The sequence below is a fragment of the Clytia hemisphaerica genome, unplaced genomic scaffold, assembly GCF_902728285.1.
Source record: "Clytia hemisphaerica strain Z4C2 unplaced genomic scaffold, Clytia hemisphaerica genome assembly, whole genome shotgun sequence".
Taxonomy (NCBI): domain Eukaryota; kingdom Metazoa; phylum Cnidaria; class Hydrozoa; order Leptothecata; family Clytiidae; genus Clytia; species Clytia hemisphaerica.
The window spans coordinates 290293-314325 of record NW_027104506.1 but is presented as its reverse complement, the minus strand read 5'-3'; the positions used below and the strand labels follow the sequence as shown (position 1 = coordinate 314325).

Sequence of the window (24033 nt, the reverse complement as noted above, 5' to 3'; positions counted from 1 at the left end):
AACATTTTGTCTAGACAACCATAACAAAAATACTTTTTGATTGTTTTCACTCTGTGTCATGATTGACCCCAAATACAATGACAGAATTAGTGAGCATTCTCTTACACGTTTTTTTATAAAAACAAACTATATAAGATCATGAGGCTTCGATGGTCAAAATGGGCTCTTCCAGAAAAAAAATTGTACATGGGGGGTGGAGGATATTTTGTCCGAGGGGTAGCAAAAAATCATCAAAATTTGCCTTGTCCTGGGGGTCAGCAGATGCTTGTCCGGGGGGTAAAACCTATTGTCCGGGGGGCCAAAAGTCACCCTGTTCGGGGGGTAAATCACTAAAAATTGTTATATATCCTCCACCCCCGTGTACAATTTTTTTTGGAAGAGCCCAATGTTAAGAACAAGTTAAGAACATTTTACGGCTTTGCGGACTCAAAACACCCTTTTTCTTAGGAAAATGGTCAAAAATATTCACGAAATGGTCAAAATATGAACATGTTAAGAACATTTTTAGGCTTCAAACTCAAAAAGCTAAGAACAACCGAAGGCTTCAAAATTTTGGATGTTCTTATAAAAAACGTGTATCAGGTTTAAATGGAAATATCTATCCCAGCCCGTGCTATTTTTATACCCACTGGCTGAAAAAATCCAACAGGGCCGTTGAGAAAGTGTTTTATTTTAGGAAAAGCAGGATGATATGAAATATGTGTCTGATATGAAACGGGAACACTTATGTAAAAATAAAATCTTTAAATTGATCTTGTTTTGGTGATTACTTTGAGCCTCGTTGTACTTAAAAAAAAGTGTAGCTCATCATAGTACTATGAGCTCATAAACGTAAAAATTACAATTAGTTATTTTTCATAGTTTATATTCTGAAACTATTTTTAAATATATGAATCTTTGTACAATAATAGTTTTTAATTTTTTCAAATCTTGATATGACAAATAAACTATTTACATGAAGAAAACAAAAATAGATGAAAAACAAAACAAAATAAGAAAAGAAAAGAAAAGATTTTCTCGATGTATGATAATGAATGCACAAAACCCAGCTGACTTACAACGTAGCAGTGCCGTAGGAGGCATATTGATATTGGGGGAAGGGGCATAAGTTCAGTGACACCGTGAGGGCCAACCATGGTTTGGCATGATGGGGGAAATTTTGAAATCTAGAGCTCTAAATTGGCCAAGAACACACTCAAAAAACTAAAATAATTCGAATAAAGGCAAAATTTAAAGGTAAAATACTCCATTTCATTAAGAGAATTATTGGGGGGGGGATAAGCACCCTCTAGCCCCCCGGTAGCTACGACACTGCGTAGTTTCAACATCCATTTAACGTTGCTTTAAAATTTTGTACTAGCTGACTGGAAGAGGTTTAGAAAACTAGATTAGTTGGGCCATATTGTAGGATTTTCTATTTAGAAATCCATTAGTAACTTTAGAAGTCTCTCAAAATCATTCCCCTCCCCCCTGCAAGCTTTTTAAGGAACTTAACGTATTGATAGATATGTCGAGGGTCTATCACACCTGTAAAATGTCTGTAAAATGTCTGACAAATTAAACCAAACCCTAATACTGTCAGCTTTTGGGAATACATCCTAATTTAATGGGTTTTATTACTTAACATAAATAAAATTCCCCAAAATCATTCATTTTCTGCTGTTAATATAAATACTTAAGATTTTACCACTCTAAAAATTGTCTTTAAATTTAAAATCTATTGTGTCTTGAATCTTGAGTCTTGGATCTTGAGTCTTGTGTTTTGATTCTTGAGTCTTGAGTCTTGCGTCCATTTAGTTGATTGTAACCGAATATCTTCGTCCTGGTCTGTGGATGGACAGGGCTAGGCGAAGATGGTAATGTCAGTTAAGTGAGATGGTTTTTAACTTTAAAGCTCAAATCTTCCAGGGCGACACACTCGTGCATTCCAGGGTGTACGTTGACGAGTTCTCGTCATAGGGAATTTCCAGACGTTTTCTTCGTAAACGTTGGACTAGTACCGAAGTTGACCTGACCATATCCATTCGAACCATACGAATCAGTCATCAAATCGGAATGGCCCTGGGATCGGCGAATCATTCTCCTTTTTCTCTACGCAATCTGTTGATCGCATCCATAATGATGGAAACTTTCATCAAAAGACTTTTCAACTTTTGCCACAACAACCAGCTTTTTTTGGTTTTTCGGATTCAGGATCGAGTTGAACTGTTCCGTTCGGGTGAGGTTTCGGATTCTCATTACGCTGCATCATCCTGCGAAAAAAAGGAGTTAAAAGATTTAGGATATGTGAAGTCGGAAATGTGCAAAATAATGTGATGAAATCGTTGCAATAATCTGTCAATTATTCTTTTAAGTTCCTTAGATTACATAGGAGCCATGTGCCTGAATCGAAAATTCCTTTTTACATAGTATATGAGCTATCATCTTGGAGAATTTAGTGAAAGTGGGACCATTTTTCAAGTACAAATATACAGAAATTCTAAATTAACTTATGTCAGTCAGGAAGAAAATACACTTTTTTATTTTTCATACCACTTTGGTGACAATCTTCAGGCAACCTTACCTTATGAGATCCTTGCAAGCTCGATGAATATTGGTTCCCTCTTTAGCTGAAGTTTCAATGAATAACGCACCAACGTCTTTGGCAAGCTGTTGGCCCTGGTCTCGGCTAATCACTGGCATACCAATTCGCTCAGCATCAGGACGCAAGTCGACCTAATGAATAATAGGGAGGAAATATTGAATCAATGGCTACAATCATGGTCGAATATTGAGATTTTAGTGTATTTTAACGTTTTTCAAAATTTAACGTTATTTCATTGAATATTTCGATTTTGGAGGGGTTCGATAGCTTCTAGGCTATATTCCAAGCCTTATTGGGGCAGATTTGAGCTTTTAAATCCTGAGATCCTAAGGTCAGAGTTAAAACTTTCCTTTCCAACTCATTGCTAAATTATTAAGTTCCTGAACTTATGAAATTGGGAACCATGGAATAGAGTATTTTCGTGGTAATTTAGAATCAAGACCTACTTTATTCCCACACAAGATGACCGGTACGTTATCAGACGAGCTCTCAATCGATTCTATCCATTCTCTGACATCCAGGAACGAATTCTCACATGTGACGTCATACAACAGTACGACCCCATCTACACGTCGGAAGTAGCTTTTGGCAATACTCCGAAACCTCTCCTGTCCAGCCGTGTCCCAGCATTGTAAAGCGATTTTCTTTTTATCGACAATCATGCGTTTCATTTGGAAGTCGACGCCTGCAAAAAAAGTAGAAATGTTTGAAAATTGGCCCCTAGTGTTGCTACTAGCTTTTACGAATCTGAAAGTAAAGTCTCAATATACTTTCAAGAAATTATTAAGCTTTTTTGACATGTACGTAAAATTTTATCCAAAACCTTCAGGAAATTTTCCTGGGCTTACGTATTGTTTCAAGGCTCAAGTTTTCAAGTTGCAACATAGAGTCCCTTAGTACACCTTCCCAACAAGCACAAAATCTGAGATCGACGTTTATGTAACTTTCATAATAGTATTTAGTTATTGACATCGATTTTTCAATTCACTTCCGAAATCTTGATGCAAAAACCCAATGGTCCCAACAAATACCTAGGACATTGAACAGAAGATGAAATAAATTTAAAAAATTCCATATTTACCTAACGTTGCGTTCAGAGCTGAATAAAATTTATTCTTGCAAAGTCTCAGAATGAAACTTGATTTTCCAACGGCCGCATTTCCCGCCAAAACAAGTTTAAACATCTCATCGGGTTCACTCGATACATCTCCAACACTCGCTCCCGATTCACTGGATGTATCTGCGCCAACTCCTGGACCACGTGGTACGGTTTCGACATCCAAGATTTTTTCCTCGACTGTGATTGGTTCATCTGTGATTGATCCTGTTTCCTCATTGGCTGCTTGATCGACCAATCGGATGAGTTCTTCGTCATCAACGGAATCGTTGTCACTGTTCTCCAACTCGTCTTCGGAAATTTCAGAAGTTGAAAGCATGCTCATCTAAAAAGAAAGATGAAAACGATTGTTAAATTATAAGGAAAACACTAGAAGGCTAAATTGGTGATTATCATTCCTGGCATAAATGGTGAGGATAAACTGGTGATTGCCATTGGTACGGGTAGCATAAATGGTCAATCCCGCCATTATGGAAGCAAAAGTTCGATTTCCGTAAGGTATTGCCTCTACAGATTCGAACGTTTGCTTCCAGAAGGGCGGAATTTAAGAAAACATGAAAAACCCCAATACAATAATGATATTGTTTAACTTTTTTTTCACATTTTCGCAGTTAGTAAGTCGTGCAGTCGAATGGCTCTTTAATTGATATCCATGTCAAATCAGTACTTTAGGTAAGACTTCAAATGTCTTTGACCTACTGGAAGTGGTCCCTCACTGAATCTGTTAGCATAGTATAGCTCAAGTGACGCGTGCTGGAATATCACTATTAACCGATGAGCTGACAGCTTCATATAGACCCTGGAGGTAATTTCATAATCCCGGTCAAGCAAGATTCTTTTGATCGGAGTTGATTTGAATGTTGGTATAAATGTAACTAGATCTACTTTTCGTGAAATACTTTTGATAGAGCCTTGTTATTTTTTCAGGTATTGTTACTCGTATTCATGATATGCACCACTGGAGAGTCTTGTGAGAGCTTTTAAGATTTTCCACCCAATACGTCACTTAAACAGTAGAAAAATTGACGTATTGGGTGGGGAAAAAAGACAGAAAAGTTGCATAATTTCGTGAAGTCATTGCAGTGGTGCATATCATGAATACGCTGCAATGACGTTTTTGTGGGTATCATTTCCAAAAAAACCTCGATCAAAGCTTAAAACTTAGCTCAGGACTATAAAGGTTAGAGATATATATTACCGCGAGATGCATGACCAAAGAGAGAATATGACCCAACTGATGCGATAACGAAAATAATCATAAAACTGAGACTTGAAATAGAGTTATCTGTCTATAAACCGTCGATCTCAGTCTTAAGAGATTATCGGTTAAGATAAAAGAAAATATGCCAAATACGGTGCCAAAACCGACAGTTTTAGAAATTAGATTTTTTTCTAAGTTTTAATGGATTTAAGGAGTTTATAGTTTAACAATTTCGGTTTAATATTCAGCAATACTGCATAGAAAATACGCGTGTTTTTATCCTAATCCATTTTTAAAGGTAAAATTCTGGCAAAATAGTTGCTTCGAATACGTATACCAAATATTTAAGATATTCTTTTACGAATGCCTTCAGAATCTGTAACCGTACCTCGCTTTCCAGGTTATGAAGAAGCCTTAATCGTTTGGACACCGGTGACGGTTTCTGTCGGTCATACGGATATCCAAAAGCCGACGATTTCGACATGTCTTCTGTCATATTTTGTGTCGCTGTCGGGTCTGTAGTAAAGTCGTTTGTTGTGTCGTCGTACTTAAAGTTGTCGTTAAAGAAAAGGTTTTAAGAATGTTTAAAACGTTTAAAGTATAAATTGTTATAAATGTCCACTATAAGGATAGTGTTTTAATATTACGCTTTAAAACAGTGGAGTCTCCATAACTCGAACACGTACGAGGAAGTTCGAATTAAGGAGATTTCGAGCGACGGAGTAAAGTTTATAAGGCATTGTTAACAGAATTTGTTCGAGTTATAGATTATAATACCGGGTGCGCCACAAAAAAGTTTCTCTCTTTGAAACTAATTTTCTCGAAATCTAAAATTTTTAAAAGAACCACACCTATGTCAGTTGAAAGAAGAAAGAAAAACTTAAATTTTGATGGGTCATTTATTAAATTCGATTCATTAGATCAAAAATTATACTCAATTGAATAAAAAAGTTACTTTCAGAAAGAGCTCGAAAACGTTAAAAATCGACCTATCAAATTTTTACTCTAAATTTGGCAATTGCAATAGCCTTTACACGATTAAGAGCATTTTTCAGTAACATAACACATAAATTTTGAAATTGAAGGGCCGAAAGGGTTTAAAATCGTCATCAAAATCAATTTGATTTAGTTTTACTGAAATTTTCCTCAGATTTTTGGTTCTAGTCTGGATAAAGTCTATGTAAGGCTGGATCTACCTCGAAACCCATATTTGATGTATTTTTATGAATTTTACCAGATTATCTGGCCTTTTTTGACAAATTTTCTTCCTTTCATTGAAATTAAACCTTCCTTTAAATAACAAAAGGTCATTTAGACAGCTAATTATCATTTTTAATGAATGAAACGAAAATACTGATATATCATGTAATTATGCTTCTGTTTAATTTGATAGGTCGATTTTTAACGTTTTTGAGCATTTTCCAAAAGTAACTTTTTTATTCAATTGAGCATAACTTTTGATCTAATGAATCGAATCTAATAAATGACCCATCAAAATTTAAGTTTATCTTTCTTCTTTGCAATGAAATAGGAATGGTTCTTTTAAAACTTTTAGATTTCGAGAAAATTAGTTTTAAAGAGAGAAACTTTTTTGTGGCGCACCCGGTACATTGCAAGCGAGTGTTTTAATGTTAAGTTTTAATACAGCTGAGTCTCTAAAACTCGAATGCGTATGGGAAATGCAAATTTGTTCGAATTAAGGAAATTCGAGTTATGGAGTACATAGAGTACAAGACATTGTTAACAGAAGGGACCTAAAAACTTGTTCGAGTTGAATAGAGAGCATCATCGAAACTCATTAAGGAACTTATGTTGTCTATGTTAAGAGAGTTTAAATTCTTTTGATTAGTTTAAGGAATCGAAGCTGTAAAAAGGTCTTGTATGTTTTGGGAACTCGGTTTCTTCTAGGAGTGCGATCTCTACATACTCTGTCGTCGTTGTGAGGAATCAGATTTTGTAAAAAAAAAACAAGAAAGAAAGAAACCTCTCTTGCCATTTATAAGTTTGTTTAGAAAACTTTAAAATGTTTAATGTTTAAAATGACGTATTTTAATTAGTACCTGATTATCAGAAGAGAGAGGTGGTTTTTGGACTCGATGTCTAATTCCCAAATGACTTGTTTCTTGTTCAGTATAACTATCATCCGAGTCTGAATCAGTAAGCAAAGTATCTAATAACCTGTCTCGCTCATTCAACGTGCATTGGCATTGTTCGGTACCGGTAAAATCGACTTGTATTGTTTGATCACAAGTTTCGCAAACACTTGGTGGGATATCTTCAAGTTTCCGGAAAAAATCATCCGTGGTGGTTTCAGGTGCAGAACTTTCGTCTAAAGCAATTTCTGACGGTTCTATAAGGTCTTCTTCTTGAAGTAATGGTCTCAAACCACTTTCGAGGTTGTTTTCACGTATAGCTCTTATAGGATCTTCGATTCTGGGAGAGTTCTTTAAACTACTGCGGCCAGATCTTAGAGGTGTTCTGGGCGATGACTTTGAACTACCACTTCCAAATGGTTTCAAAGGGTCTTCGACTCTAGGAGAGTTCTGTAAACTACTACGGCCAGATCTTAAAGGGGTTCTGGGCGATGACTTTAAGGTGCCACTTCGGAATCGTGGGCTGTTCATAGATCTTGGTGTTGGTATTTTAGATGTTGACGGACTTTGGTTACTTTGGTTGCTCAGGACGGAGTTTTTACGATCGCGCCCACTTATGGGCGTATCTGGGCGTAAAGAAAAGGGCGGGGTTTCATCCCATGAAACGTTTTCTAAAATATGGGCGGTATCTTCGGGCGCGTCACCCTCACCACAGGTTGGGCAGTTCGTGAGGCCTGATTTTGTATCACCATCGCAAGTGGTACAAAAGCTTGATGTTTCCTTTGTTTGAGCGAGTGTTTGGTCATCGTTTGAAACCACGTTTGTTGTTGTGTCTTCAGCAGTCGATGTGTCACTTTGCTAAAAATGTTTTAAATTTAAATTTAAGGTTTAAGAAGTTAGATTTAATTGTTTGTTGATTTGCTTGCATTGTTATATAACAAAAGTTTAGTTAGATAAAATGTTATTTACAAGGTTTAAAATATCTTCTAAAAGTAAACTTTTAATCTTCTTTAAAGCTCTATTCAGACGTAAGACTTAAAATCTGCTTTTGTGGAAATAAGTAATAGTCGGCTTTGTTCTGATGCAAGAATTTGGAGGTCACATTTTTCTCTTTTTCTTCAAGATTGGAGATTCAAACTCAGGTCATTTTGCAAGTCACAGAAACTTGTATGACCTGGGTTAAGTGAAAAATCAAAACTCCCTTTCTGCTAACTTTTCTGTACATTAAACAAATTATATTAACAACAATTAAATAATCAAATAGTTACATCAAATCGCTGAAGAGATTTAACCAGGCTCTTTTAGCCCCTGTTACCTAGCAAAATATTTCATTGAGGATTTCATTGAGAGGAGATCTCACTATTTTACCTGTCAGACTGTCTAAGCTTCCATGAGAACTCTCATTTTATAAATACATTAACACCTGCTAAACACCAAAATATTACATTGAATTTGTAGGTTTTTTCTCAAAATTTGAAAGAGCAATCTCACTATTTTACCTGTCAGACTACCAAAGCTTCCAAGAAAATTCTCATCTTGTAAGTTAACCCGTTACATTCCAAAATATTTCTTTGAATTTTCTGTAATTTTTTCTTCAAATTTGAAAGAGCAATCTCAGTATTTTACCTGTCTTTTTTTAATATGAATCAACATTGAAGATCTGTGAATTTGCTCATGAACAAATGTCTTTGCACCGATTTCATTCAAATTCAAGTCGAATTGTATTTGCATTCTTTTCTCGACAACCGGGTGAGAAGGTCCACTCGCGAATGTTCTCATGTCGAGTTATATCGGATTGTTCCGAATAATTAATTATCCTTAAAACGAGTTACTAACTCGGTATGGTTTATAATAACTCGTTTAAGGCTTATATTGACGACTGTAAACACCCGCCGAAAAAACAATATTCGACTACAAAAATTTAATTCCGGTGTTAAAAATTTCACATGAGTTCGATCTATATGCTTTAAAATGCTGTTTTATTAAAATATTTTATTCTTTAAAATTGATCTCTTTCTCTACACATGTGTGTGACAGAAATACCACTTGTTTTCAAGCTTTCATACATGTTCGAAAAAAAGGATTCCTTCATTCCTTCATAATTGCACTGAGACTCAACTGTACACGACAAAATTGCTTAGAATAATTGAACAATTATTAAATTGTATTAAAAATTTCTCGTTATTTACAAGCCATTAACTATTAGGCTCATTATCTCATTGATAATGGGTCACGCCACCCACACAACCTCATCAGGGATACACCAGAAAAGGCCCTGGTGAATGTACCCCAGCTGGCACACAACATTGTTTAAACGTTAATCTAACGTTCACAACGTCCTTTAAAGTCCATCGCCGTCGTTACCTGATATCATAAACCCATTAAACACCCCTGTCTCACAGCCCCGGTGGAACGTCATCCCGCTGTGGAGTTAAGAATTTATATATAAATCCCAATGGGGGGTAGAATTCTATTGCTTCTAGGTCGAAAACCCAGTGGGGGTAGAGAACAAAGTTAATTTCCCAGTTGGGCTCGGTTTTCCAACCGGGGACGAAATTTTGGCCAAATCTTCCAACGTTGCAGGGGTCCCATCGGGTCTATGACACAAGGCTGTCGAAAATGATCTCTTCCTATTACACTCTTCTCCAGAGTACTAAAACTACATTGATTTAAAAGATTTTCTCACGAAAAGAAAAATAAGCCTTACGTCATTATCTTTATTTTCAACCATGATAGCGGTAGAAATTAGTAGTCCAAAAAACTAACCAAAAATTAGTTAAAACGATAGCCAAGCTAATTTCTACAAAACTTCCAAATTCAATCGATCAATAAAGTCAATATAATATTCCACGTTTAAGTTAACAAAAGGAGCTAGACGTAAAACGAAGACCTCAAGTTTTACCAATACCAAAAAACAACACTAAAACATAAAATACAGTTCCGTCCGCCCTGTAATGCACAATGATTCCTATCAGCGCTTTTTTAAAACTCCAAAGCTTCTTGCTCCGACGCGAGCGGTGAACAAGAGAAAAGAAAAGCCACGAATGCAAGTAATACCACTGACTGCAAGACAAAAATATTGCAACAAATGTCTTTCTTCGACGGATTAACTTTTGTCACAAAAATCTAAATAATACCTCTGTTTCAAAGACAATACTGTCATTATGTTAAAAACTTTAAAAGCAGACTTTTCAAAAATGCAAACTGTGTCTAAACGTTTAAGGTATGAATCTCTGTTTCAAAGACAATACTATCACAGTAGCGTAGACAAGAGGGGCGCAAAATTTGTGTAGGAGAGCATATTTTTATGACACAGTAATTATCTATTCATAATAGAAAAAGATAATTACCGTGTCATAAAAATATGCTCTCCTACACAAATATTGCGCTACTGTATCGTTCCGCAAAAACTTTAAAAGCAGACTTTTCAAAAATGCAAACTGTATATAAACGCTTAAGGTATGTGCAGGCGCATTAAAATGTATTAAATTTATATTCAAAACATTGTCATTTTAATAAACTTTCTATTGCTAAAACTTTTCATAAAAATACCTGTCTGACTGAAGTGTAGCGAAATAATTGACCTTTGCTTAGCATGAGTGCGAAAACGCAAAAAGCCGTTTATAAACTAAGTGTACAATTTAGAATTACCTGAAAGGAAAGAATTAGTCGGGGTAAAATGATGAAATTTTTAAGCAATTGGCGAGGTTTTCCTAGCCGACAAATAACCTTACTGTTCAACTACTCAAGGGAGTTCTAGTCTAGCAAGCTAGACAACTAATTCAGACATAGTAGAAATAAACCAAAAAGTAATGGAGGGAACAATAATCGTATTATCATATAACGGCTATACTACTGTATTACATGCATTATAAACGACTCCAGTCTAAGGGAGTTTTGACAAATATCTTCACAAAAGTGACAAAGATTTCCCCGAATATGTTTTCCCTTTCAGATGATCAGTATAAATAGGAAAGGCCCAATAAATAGTATATAACTACAAAAGAAATACAAATTTCCAAGAAATAAAGAAATACAAGAGAATTGTTTATCTTACCGAATGATACCCACTCTTTGTTAAGATAACTTTTCTTGGTGAACTGGTACTGTTTGGACGTGGTCGCTCAGTGTATTCACTACAAAAAAAAAGAAAGAAAAAGTTAAATCCAACATTAAAATCCGGATAAGGAATAATTTGTTGTCATTTTGTTGTATTCACATGAAAAACTGACCAAATGACCAAACGACCAAATGACTATTGAAATAATTTATATAAAAGTGAACAGTACTAAATTGATTCTTGTCTACTTTTTCTTAAAAATCGTATGATTTCACCCTGGTTGTGTTATGCATGCAACCATTGAGCACTCTTGGTTAATTGATTTATTTATACATACTTATATAGAAGTGAACATAAAATTCAAGACACACTTTATGAACGACATCAGCCCTCGGACCACTCCTTTATATTACAGAATTCCTCCGTTTGACTCATTTTGTTCACATTTTGATATTACATTGAAAAGGAGCTTCGGAAAATTACCTTTTCAGGGGCGTTGAGGGCGTTGAATAACAACCAGGTGGTGACTCTCTTCGTGACGTCAAAATGTCTGATCTTTCGGACCCATCACGGCGGCTTAAAGGACCTTCCGACCTTTCAGAGACGGACTGAGAACGCACGTGATCTGTCAAAAGCTGAAAAAAATAGATGACAAATTGTTTACACAGGCTACACTGTAAGCAAACATTGGATAATATAGTTGAATACAAGGGGGGGGGTGGGTAGTAAAATCTCAGACATAATGACGTTTACTACGGTGGTGGTGTGACGAAAAATCGAAAAAAGATTTTACTCCTTAGATTTTACTCCTAAAATGGGTGGTATCTATGTGTTAAATGTTGAAAAAATTTTACTACCTGGGTAGTTAAAACTGGTAAAATTAGCAAATTTTGGCTATTTTTGTAATTCTTTTAATTTTAATTTTTTTCTGAAAAAATCTGAAAATTTTTATAATTTAAAAAAAAAATTCTGTTGGAAAGTTGTTTGCTGCAAACAAAAAATTCTCAAAATTTTTTGTCAGTATAAAAAAGACTTTAATTCTAAGGGCAAAACATTAATTTTTGTACTAGTGAAAAATGTGTCACAGAAATAATCATTTTTTAGTTTTTTTGTAAAATCAGTCCGAAAAGCAACCAAAAAATAGGTGGTCTCTATGACAAATTGTCCCAAAAACTTTTACTACCAGGGTAGTAAAATACCTCTTCCAAGAGTCTGGGTGGTGGTATGTAAAAATTCATAAAAATCCTTTTACTACTCATATATGTCTGAGATTTTACAACCGACCGCCCCCCCCCTGTTGAATAGTATATTACAGTAATAGTGTATATTACACACCTTCTTATTTTCGTACAATACATCTTTTTTATTTAATAAGCAATCGTCTACCATTATGCTTAGCATTCTATTGTCCTTAAACAATAGAGCCCTTAAACAATAGAGCCATTGTTTAGATCCAAAAAACTGAGTATGCTTATAAACGTTAGCCTTATAGAAAAAATATGTAAGGTATTCGACTTACTGAATTTGTTGGGCTAGATGCCGTGCTAAGCTCTTTCAAGCAAAAAAAAAATAGAATATCGCAAAAAAATATTGCTGCTACTGTTTTCGAAAACCCGCGAAGCTTCTGATTGGTTAAGCGCTGAAATTCTATTGTAATTTCACGTGACCTAGGTAGAATTTATTAACCACGGCAAACTTTTCAGTCGAAACCTGACATCTAGCTCTTCGGGCTTTTATAATTCTATGATTTAACTTACAGAAAGAGCGTTTCTCAAATCGTCGTTCGATTCACCAAGTCTTCGATTCGTTTCAGCCAACATTTCCAACTGCTGTGCAAACTGTTCTCGTTCACTGATATTACTCAAGTTGCTACCACTGAGGTTGCTTAAGGCTGATCCTGTTCGCCGGCGTGGTGGATGGTCAAACTATAAGGAAAGGAAAGAAAAGAAGAGTTTAGTGTTGAAAAACATTCAAATTTCGAATAAAATCGTCCATCATGTTTCCAGTTCACCCAAATAGAGACTTATACACATGTGTAATTTATTGTTCTTTTAAACCACATGCAGTTAATTCCCGTGATAAACAAAAAGGAGTGTATCTGGGTAGTACAGTCACTTTCAGTCGGGATTGTGGACGGCGAAATATGTCGTTCTTTGCTAGTTAGGGTTAGGGTTACAGTTTGTCGTTCTTTTTGTCGCTTTTTAATAGTTATTTGTCGCTCTTTTTAGATGGTCTGGAAACGTTAGAGGAACAGTCTCCAATGAGAGGCTATCTATCGAAGAGAACGTAGTCATTTTATTCTCCTGGAACTCCGACGGAAAGAAGAGTTTAGTGTTGAAAATATAAGAATTCCGAATAAAATCGTCCATTTGCGTGGTGGAAGTTCAAGCTGGATGGCAGGATGGTCGAAAAAAGAAACTGAAAGATATTGTATTCGGTCAGCATTAATTTGATTCGCCAAATTTAATTTCCACCCAATTTAATTTATGTTAAATGTCAAATATGCGCTTTTTGCTTATTATTCAATAACAATTTTTGGCCAAGAAAAATCCTTCAAACAATAAACTAAATTTCCGCCAAATCAATTTTTATAGCCATCCACCAAACCAAACTCCTAAAAAAAATGTCTTCTTTTAAAACATTGATCCCAGGTGTTTTGATAGAAGCAATAGCTTTCGATGAAATTTTTATCCGGCAAAATAAAACAAAGATCTTTACTGCTTGGTCTTCAGCTGACATTAACTCCGCCATTAATGATTGTTGATTGATGACGTCATCGTTGTCAATGAGGTCATCAATGACATCATCGTCACGTGAGAATGATTGACGTGAATCGTCATCAGTGTCGTTAAAGTCGGTGTTGTTTAAAGTGGAATGATGACGAGCGTACCCAGGATCACTTCTGGAAATAAAGTAATGATAAATTGAAAAAAAAGCTTTTTAAGAATCGAGGTTAGGAATTTCATTGGCTACGGAAATCCTGGAAACACTTTGATCTACAAATTAATCGAAGCAAATAACCACTGACGTTACTTTACCATGCTAAACGTCTAATTTCAGAAACAAAATTTCCATATGAAAAAAAAACACTCAAAACATAGTATGGTAGACGTCTAATTCAGACATTGCGAAAAATCAGATAATAATAAAAAACAGTAGAAGTTGACCAATGAAATCGCTAGAATCTTACTGGTGCGGGATAAAAACTGATATTACCCTGTTACGATTATTGTATTTTTATGTATAACATCAATATTATGTATTGTATATCGGACGGAGGATCGAGACAAAAATACCATTAGACGCTAGAAATTTCCATATATTATGTATTGTATGGATTAAAAATGACTTCAGTCTACACTGACCTGAATGAACTTTGTAGATCGTGTTTGAAAAGTGGATTTTGTTGATGAGCGAAACTTTGTGAACGCTTCAACGGTGAAATGGAACTCTCGTTCATAAAGCTGTTACTTCGCTTGACCTGTAGATACAAAGAAGGAATAAATGAACGAATGAATGAATGAATGAATGAATAAATGTGTCATCACAAGCAAATTTAAATACGAATGAAATGGAACGTTCCAGCAAGACGAACGATATGGAACGTTCTTGAACTTTTAGGAACGTTGTAAGAACGCTAGAGAACGTTCTTAAACATTCCTGGTCATTCACTTTTATTTACAAGTTTAAGGATGTCTTAAAACGTTCGGAAGCGTTCCTGAACGTTCCATAACGTTCTCGAACGTTCTCATACGTTCCATAACGTTCTTATTGAGTCAATATTAACCTTTGGACTCAAAAGATCGTTCGTGAGCGTTCCAGTACGTTCTCAAGCGTTCTGTAACGTCTCTGAAGGTTCTGGAACGTTCAGAAACGTTCAGAAACGTCCCTGAACGTTTAAGAACGATCGAGGACGTTCTGGAACGTTCTAGGAACGCTATGGAACGTTCGTGAACGTTCAGGAACGTCTCAAGAACGCTCCGTTTTATTTGTACTTCAAATCGCTTGTGATGACACAAATGATTAAATGAATGAATGAATGAATGAATGGATGAAGGAACGGGCTAGTAGATTTAGGTTAATAAAGCAGACCTAGGAAAAACCGAAGATAGGTACTATCACAGTTTGATAATTCTTTTGAATTTGAGGATTCTCAAAGCCTAGTGCTATATTTTCTAGTGATGTACAATTTAGACAAGAGTCAGTAGCTTTTAGAACAAACTGCAACGTCCAGATGGAACCTCAGCAAAATAATATGAATGACATATACACATTCTTTTATAAGAACATTCAAAATTTTTGAAACCTTAGTCGAATCGAATCTTAATTTTTTGAGTCCGCAAAGCCTAAAAATGTTCTTAACAATTTGATCATTCAAGCCTTATATTCCTATATAGTTTGTTCTTATAAAAAAAACGTGTTCTTACATCAAGAGCAGATCTGAGGTCATCATTCGTATCATGTAGTCTCTTATTTATTAGCTTCGTGTAACATTTGAAGTTGTCTTGTCAAATCTCCGCGACAAAGGTCAAAATTCACAAAAATCACGAAAGTTTCTGCTCGCAGATGTTTGTATGCCTAAGTATATCGAGACAGATTAAAAAGGTATAACCACAGATTCGTTTGACGATAACAACAATCTAGTACTCGGTTTTCTAGTGGTGTATAATTTTGACAAATCACTCCCTGGAAAAAGAATCTAAACCTTCTTACATCGAGTGCTGATCTGAGGTCATCATTCGTATCATGCAGTCTCTTATTAGCTTCGTGTAACATTTGAAGTTGTCTTGTCAAATTTTCTTGTTCTCTCACACAACTCAATACTGTTCCTCTCTCATTGTGGAGACGTGAACTCTGTTCGTCGTATTCAGATTTCAGCGCGGCCACTTCTGTCCGCATGAGCGACATCTGGGTGTGAAATTCTAAAAGTTTGGCTTGTAGCTGTTGATTTTCCTATAGGGATAGAAAATAGAATTAAGAAAGTAAGTCGACCTTGTAAATGGGCTATTCCAGAAATAGTCTGTACCCCTATGTTGAGGAGGTGGGACGTCCAGGGTGGTCTGGAAAATAAAAAATCGAGGGTTGGTTTTTTGAATGAAAAAATCCAGGGTGGTTAGTAAAATCGGATTGAAAATCCAGGGTGGTCAGTATAACGAGGTCGAAAATCCAAGGTGGTCCAAGACAATGGGAGAAAAAATCCAAGGGGCTCCTGAAAAATGGGAAGAAAACCCAGGGGGTCGCCTTTTAAAAAAAAGACCTCATCAATATAGGGGGTGCATTTTTTTTCTGGAATAGCCCAATGTAGTAGTATAGGACAGACGGTCGAGTTTGTTAGTTTATTACTACCGGCCAAGTAAAAAAGCTATTTAACCATATTAAGTTATTTCTCATGCTATTTCTATCAACAAAAAAAAAAGTTTCGAGATTGATACAGTTGAATCTCTCTCTAATTCGATCTTCAAGAGACCAAAGATTTTCTTCAAATTACAGAGAGATTCAAAAAATAGAGGTTACGACAAGTTGTGATTAAGAACTCGAAGATTGCAAAGCCAAACCCCCGTCTAACAGTAAATACAATCTTACCTGTTCTTTACGTTGTATTTTATCGATAAAATGATCGGGAATTGATGCTTCTTTGATCTTCTGTTCGTTCAATTTCTCTTCCAACTACAAAAACAAAAAAACAAAAACTCTATTCAAGTGCTTACTTACAAATACATATTTTCAGTTTCAATGACACGAGAAATAGGCTTTTGCGACTCAATTCTCTCAGGTTTAAGGGATTTTGTAAGTTTTATAGAATGCGTTGTAGCAAAATTTTTTTCCATCAACGGCCGAAGACCTTCAAAACTTTAAATCGCGGTTTTCCAGCGGCCGAAGACCTACGTTAACGGCCGAAGACCTGCAGATTGAAAGCGTGATCGATGCTGCAACGGCTGAAAATCTGTAAAACTTATGTTATTGTAATCAATGTTTTGATTAGACTATGTTATAGTCTAAGACGAATCACTATCTAAGAAAAACGCCCAAGCAAAGCCGAAGAAAATTCGCAAACGGTTTTTTTTGCCGAAAAGAGTTTACAGTCGGTGTAGAGTTGCCAGTCTTTCTTCGAAACTCTCCCACCGATTCTTTCCCATATACCGCCATAACGGCATACCGCCATATTTTCCCGCCTTTACTATCACTGTAACGGACGATAACATCATCAATGTTTTGTGATTATCGAACGAATACCTTCTTATTCCGAAACTAGCTATCAAACTAAAATTTTATAAACATTTCGTGCAACTAAAACATTATCGGGGAAAACTTAGTCGGCCTTAATTTTAGTCACATCGTCAAAATTTAGTCAGTAAGGGCCGACTAATAACTATAAGTTTTGGCTAAATTTTTAGTCGGCCCAATTTTTAGTCGGCCCAAATTTTAGTCAGCCCAAATTTTTAGTCGGCCCTAATTTTAGTCACCAAGCCAAAATTTAGTCACTTAGGGCCGACTAAGTTTTGGCCGATAAGGTATCTCGAAACAAAAGATGGACGAGGAAGTTATTCATAAGACTTTTTTACAAAATTGACTCATTTACTCATTGAGTCAACTTAATAAAAGCAAAAAAACTTACAGCTATAATTTTGTGTTCCATATCTCCCAACTCATCGTTGGCTTTTTGTAATTGCGCATGCGCTTCTTGTTTTTGCTGAGTCAGCTTTTGTTCTTCTTCTTGACGTATCTTTTCTTCCATAATGGCAACCTGTTCTTCCATCTCATCCTCGATCTGTGCGGCGATCTCTGTATTCTGATCTTTTGCGCTACGAAAAGAAGAGTATTGCTTGCAGGTAAAATACACTTTTGTCTAAGAACACAAGGCTTCAAAGCCAAAAAATTAAGACCAAGTTAAGAACATTTATAAGGCTTTGCGGGCTTTGAAACGCTCATTTTTTTTCGGAAATTGCACCAAAATACTCATAAAATGGTGAGTGTAAGACAATCTTGAGCTTAGAACTCAGCTCAGGCTATGCTGTGAGGGGGTTTCTTGGTTGGTTGAAGAGCAAAATCTACTTTTTTTCCCAGGAATTGCGAAATTCGCTTGGACGAAATCGGGGAATATTTGCACAAATTTCTGGAATTTTCGACAAAAAAAAATCCAATTTCAAAGAAAATTTTAGTTGCTAGTATTTCGGGTCTCATTCTTGCACTGTGGTGGAAATTGGGCAAAAAAGTTACAGAATGTCGTATTCGAGTCCAGGGGGTAAATGTAAAAATGTTATATCCTACACACCCCATATTAGAATTTTTAAGGAAAAGCCCAATTCAAGTTGACTTACTGTTTGAGGGCGGCATCCAACCTTTCATTATCGGCTTGTTTTTTAAGTAAATTATCTACAGTGGCTGATAAGAAGTTCTCTAATGATTCCAAGAGTAGTGGGTCATCACGTGATCGAGCGACTTCGTAAAGATCGTCCAAGTATTCTTGCCTGTATTAGAGAAGGAGAAAAAGTTTGATTAGAGTTTTGAATGTCTAGCATATATAAACCTGATTGAGATAGTACTGCGTATTTAAAATTTTAAGAACCCTTAAAAACTTTTGATTATGGACCGTTATTTAGCTGTATAAGAGACGGGAAAAAATCTAAGTATTGAATAAAACTCAGCATATACACCATATTTTACGTGGATAGTGCAGTAATCTGGCAATTTTTTTAACCTGATTGAGATGGAATAGAAACCGCATGTTTAAAATTTAAGGACTCCTTAAAACTTTTTGATGACCGTTTTTTATTAGCTGGACGTTGATTAGAGTTTTTAATGTACACCAGAAAGAAAAATTGTCTCTGCTGGTTACACTAGAGCACTGAGATAGATAAAGCTGTGGTAATGTTCAAAAAGAGTTTGTTGTCGTCATCACTTAACATTTATAAGGCTCTCTTTATTTCGAGATTGAATGGGAAATCTTATTTGTTCGAATTACAGAGAGATTCAAATTACAGTGAATACTTTAAAAGGGTTTCTCCTTGACGGGTACTGGGAATTAGCTCGAATTATAGAGAGATTCGAATAATAGGAGTTTGATAAAGTGAGTGTCTTTTGTACCCTGGAAAAGAAAGCTGAGCATTTGAGATTTTCTTTCTCACGCCATCGACAACAACACCAACACTACTCGAACTAGAAGATAGTTTCCGGACATTCGAACTAAATTTACGCCGTGTTGATAGCGAAGTTTTTCGTGACATTGTTTACATAAAATCACATTTTGAAAAAAGATTCTTGAGACCAAATGCAATTTAAAAATCAAGTTGATCGTTCTTTTACAAATTTATGAATAAACCAAAATGAAACGCCAGAATGTAAGTTCGAATATCAAATGTATTGATTAACATATCCAGAACTAAGGGTTGTCAAGTTTCGAAACATCGGATGAGGTACATGAACTAGACTTGGATATAGTACAGTTTATTAGATGTCAAATCACCACCAAGAATAAATACAAAAGAAAATCTTCTTTGATGCAAATCAATAAATCGAATATCGAACGAAAAATAATTCTTCTCTGAGTCTAACAATCTTTTTTTCGCAAGCAAGTATGTATAAGCAATGAAGAGATAAGGTTTGAAAAAATATATATCACAACCGTATTAGAAATCAATTTCTTTAAAAACGAGATTCGGTAGAATGTGTTAATATCATAAACTGAAGAATGACAAATATTGGAATAAAAGAAGAATTAAGGCCCGATGCACACTTACATTTTTATGATTAAGGCTTGGGATACATACACGAAAATCTTTAGTGATGTGACCATTTTCAATTAAAGTTTTGTTGTCAAATTTTCAAAATTCCCCCCCTCGGGCCAAACCATGGTTGGCCCTCCGGCGTCACTAAACTTCAGCCCCCCCCCCAATATGGAAATGCTTCCTACGGCACTGCCGTATCAACATTCATCTAATGACGTTAAACTGACGTTCATCTAGCGTGGCGTCGTGAACGTTGTTGGATAGACTCAACCTCGTTCCCTACGTATTATCAGTATTACTATCGTATCATCATTTTTTTATGCTTACTGATAGATAGCGCTAGATAATATTATATTCTCTGGCGTCAATCAGTAACGTAAATAAAGTACGGCGACGAGGTTGGGATAGACTTTTTTAGTCGTTGTGTGAACTGAGAAATCAAATCACTCTTGAATTCAAAAGACTCTTGTAGTGTAAGAAGAGCCTTAAGAGTGTTTCATTTACGTGATGAAATAAGGACGAAAACGTTATGTAGGTACTTCATAAGACAAATAACTTGAAACAACTGTGCAAATGAGAATATGGAATTTTATTAAAATAGACCTTATCGGAGTTTTTGATTTTTCTAAAAAAGCGATGCATTGTGGGATTGTTTCGAGTGTATTACAATAAAATTCCCTCGAAGAATTCCCAAGAGATTTCTATTGTAATACTCTCGAAATAATCCCACAATGCATCACTTTTTTAGAAAAATCAAAAACTCCGATAAGGTCTATTGTGAAGAAGCAAACTTATAAAATCATAATTTTGCATTCAGAAATTAATGTTAAAGCTCTATACACACTACATCCTCCAATGTGAAATGCAATACAGTATGCATAGTCTCTTTCACTCGAACCTCTATAACTCGAATGTCTCACGTTTTTTTATAAGAACATCCAAAACTTTTGAAGCCTTCGAATGTTTTTAACTTTTTGGGTTTTAAGCCGAAAAATGTTCTTATGTTTTCCATTTTGCGACCATTTTTACCCATTTCCTTAAATATCGCGTGCTTTCGAGTCTACAAAGCCTTAAAATGTTCTTAACTTGTTCTTAACATTTCGGCCATCGAAGTCTTATGTTCTTATATAACAAAACATGTAGTCTTGAGAAGAATAAACTTGATAAAGACAACCGTCGAAACGTCGTACACACTGCTGTGTCGAAAGTAAAACTTTCCCGTCCAATGCTACAAAAATTTGGAACGAGCTAGAGCTCAGTCCTCTCCTTCAAAGAAAAAGTGTTTTTTATGTTCACTTATAAGTTTTAGCACAGATATACATTGACTTTTACGTTCACTTAGAAGAGAAGAATAAATTTAGAATTCAACTTTCATCTTAGTGGAACTTACAAATTCGAAAGTCTCCTTCTTCTCCTGCCTCGAACCATATCTTAAAACCCTGCACTTAAAAAACTTTAAAAACTTGTTTGAACACTTTCTACCATTCTCGATGCTAAAGTCTTAATGGCAAAGTTGAGAGCTCTTGTAGAAATATATTCACAATGGGCTTTGATTTAAAATGAGATGTGAAGTTAGCTAAACTTTTAACTCATATCACACTTTAATCTAACACTTAAAGTTCTTTTTGAATAGAACAGCTAGTCCTTTTTTTAGATACAACATTTCCCAATATTCTAAAAATCACCTTGAAATAAAGTTTAAGATTTCGAAACTTTTACATAAAGGGACTTAATTAAACAGTGTGTTTCTTAAAACCCGCTATCTTAGACTCAGCATGTATTTAAAAATCTATCAAAAAGATAGTTGAAAGTTTTAAGTAACAATTATTCAGAACTTGTTTATAGCTCGACTACACATTTTTTTATAAGAACATCCAAAATGTTTGAAGAATTCAAATATTCTTAACTTTTTGAGTTTAAAATGTTTCACCATTTTGCCAGTATTTTTGTGCCATTTCCTAAAAAGTTGTGTCTTTCAGAATTTATAATTTAATGAAGCTTTATAATGTTCTTAACCTTGTTCTTAACTTGTTATTAACTGTACTTATAACTTTGAAAATTTTTGAAAGGGAAGTTATTTTGTCAGAATTTTAAGTGAAAGTGAATTTGCCAGTAAAATAATACACTTTTTTTGTAAGAACCAGTAAAGTTTTGCTGAGGATTGGCTGTTCTTATTTTTTTGGCACTTTGAGCCTCAAATTGTTCTTACACGTTTTTTTTATAAGAAAAAACTATATAAGAACATAAGGCTTCGAGGCCCAAAAATTTAAGAACATTCTAAGAACATTCCAAGGCTTTGGAGACTTAAAAACATGCATTTTCTTGAGAAATTACATCAAAATGCTCAAAAAATGCTGAAAATAAGAACATTTTAAGAACATTTTTTAGGCTTCAAATAAAAAAAAACTAAGAACATCCGAAGGCTTCGAAAATTTTTGACGTTCTTATAAGCAAAAAAACGTGTATCCTGTTTATAGGGCAAAATTGAGGTATCTTAAGAATTATACCCAATTTTTACTACTTTGACCTCTAAATTGCTTGAAATTAAGTAATTCCAGACTCAGCATTGTTCTAAATTGTTCTAATTTTTGGCAATTTTTAGTCTCATTATTATTCATATTAAAAAAAGTGTACTGTACGAAGGACCATTTCAAAGACCCGAAAAATAAACGTCACCCACACTCCTTGATTATCGAGCTTAAACTATGTATGCGCATAATTTGGTTTTTGATTTTAGTCGCGTGCCGCCTCCCCTTTTTTCTCTTCATCGGAGAGTTTTTTTCGATTTTTTTGTAAGGTACTGGCTGTAAGAACATTCCATAAATCATAAAAAATGTTGCATTTTCAAAATTTCTTTGAGAATCGCTTCAAAAGTGATATCCTTTAGCGACTGTGACGAAATTTATCCTTGAAATTAAGACTTACAGTTGACTCTCTCTAATTCGATCTTCAAGGGAACAAAAATTGCCTTCGAATTAGAGAATATTCGAATAGTATTTTACGTGGTTTTAGCCTTGACGGGGACTGAGAATTATTTCGGATTAGAGAAAGATTCGAATAAAAGAAGCTCGAAATAGCGAGAGTTCACTGTACAGGATTTCCATTAAAAAACACGAAAAACTTTGCGCCAAATCTTGTGAGGGAAAAAAAACATATATTCAAACATTGTTCTTATAAAAAAAGTGCGTTAAAAAAGTAAAAAGACAAAAACATGAAAAATTAAAAACAATTTTAACCAGAGTCAGGTGGCTCTATTATGATACAAAGATTATGTGTTTGAATACAGAAAACATCTGGCTTATAAACCCCCTGATTTGATGATGAGAATAAAAACAAAACCTCGTGAATGAGGATATTCCCACGGGGGTTTTAGAAGTATCTCAAAAATTTTAAATGAGGATTTTGCTTTTGGCTCCAGAAATCGAAACGCGGTTTGATTCTTTGCCATTGTGAAAGAATGCTTATACTGTGACCAACAAAAACCTCAAGAATTTACTATACATGCGATGTACTGTAGTTTCTTAAAACCGTTTTTTTATAAGAACAAACTTTTTGAGTTCTAAGCCTAAAAACATTTTTAGTATGTTCTTATTTTGACCATTTTGTGAGTATTCTTGGCCATTTTCCTAAGAAAAAGAGTGTTTTTGAGTTCACAAAGCCTTAGAATGTCCTTAACTTGTTCTTAGTATTTTGGTCATCAAAGCCTTATGTTCTTATATAGTTTGTTCTTATAAAAAACGTGTAAAACGACTAGAAAATACCTTAATTTGACTTTAAGGTAATTTTCAAAAAATACTTTAATTTGTATAATTATGACACAGACCGTCAATAAAAACTTTAAATATTTGCTCATTCTGAAAGAAGTTTTAAGCGAGATTTTCACAGGAAAATGATATCATCTGATAGTAACGATTTGTGACTTTTCCATCCATATTGTTACACAGATGAATAAATGAAAAGTTGTTTTAATAAGCAAACATGAAACACATGGGGCCTCTTGAGTGAACAAATGCATCATAGAATTGAAAACGAAAGTGTATGCACACGTGAGAGCCGTGAGAGTCAGTAATGAAAGATTCGCCGTTTCAAAGTTTCAAGATTAGTTGCGATAGACTAAAGATTTGTTTCTAGTCTAGCAAGAATCGAATCACCAATAATCATTTAAACAAAGTCAAGCGCGTTCTTCAAGCTAAAATGGTACACGTTTTTTTATATAAGAACATCCAATTTTTTTGAAGTCTTCGGATGTTCT

The 24033-nt window shown here is 35.0% G+C and overlaps 2 protein-coding genes across 13 annotated transcripts in view; one reads left to right on the top strand and one right to left on the bottom strand.

Moving 5' to 3' along the window:
• Positions 1–24033, top strand: part of LOC136821844 (uncharacterized) — a 386618-nt gene that overhangs the window by 338920 nt on the left and 23665 nt on the right. The gene's annotated exons all lie outside the window — the stretch shown is intronic.
• LOC136821845 (ras and EF-hand domain-containing protein homolog) overlaps positions 852–24033 on the bottom strand; it is a 61944-nt gene continuing 38762 nt past the window's right edge. For 5 of the 12 annotated variants that reach the window (XM_067078071.1, XM_067078072.1, XM_067078069.1 and 2 more), the window contains 15 exons: positions 18375–18524; positions 17672–17858; positions 16639–16722; positions 15769–16008; positions 14421–14536; positions 13774–13957; positions 12813–12980; positions 11539–11690; positions 11053–11131; positions 6963–7853; positions 5291–5449; positions 3666–4026; positions 3031–3269; positions 2564–2715; positions 852–2252 (listed from right to left, as the gene is read on the bottom strand). In XM_067078071.1, coding sequence (XP_066934172.1) covers positions 2147–2252; positions 2564–2715; positions 3031–3269; positions 3666–4026; positions 5291–5449; positions 6963–7853; positions 11053–11131; positions 11539–11690; positions 12813–12980; positions 13774–13957; positions 14421–14536; positions 15769–16008; positions 16639–16722; positions 17672–17858; positions 18375–18524 — 3268 coding nt within the window. In that variant the 3' untranslated portion in view covers positions 852–2146. Of the gene's footprint in view, positions 2253–2563; positions 2716–3030; positions 3270–3665; positions 4027–5290; positions 5450–6962; positions 7854–11052; positions 11132–11538; positions 11691–12812; positions 12981–13773; positions 13958–14420; positions 14537–15768; positions 16009–16638; positions 16723–17671; positions 17859–18374; positions 18525–19140; positions 19395–24033 lie in introns of those variants that run through there. The other 7 variants (XM_067078078.1, XM_067078077.1, XM_067078075.1 and 4 more) reach the window with 4 other exon arrangements.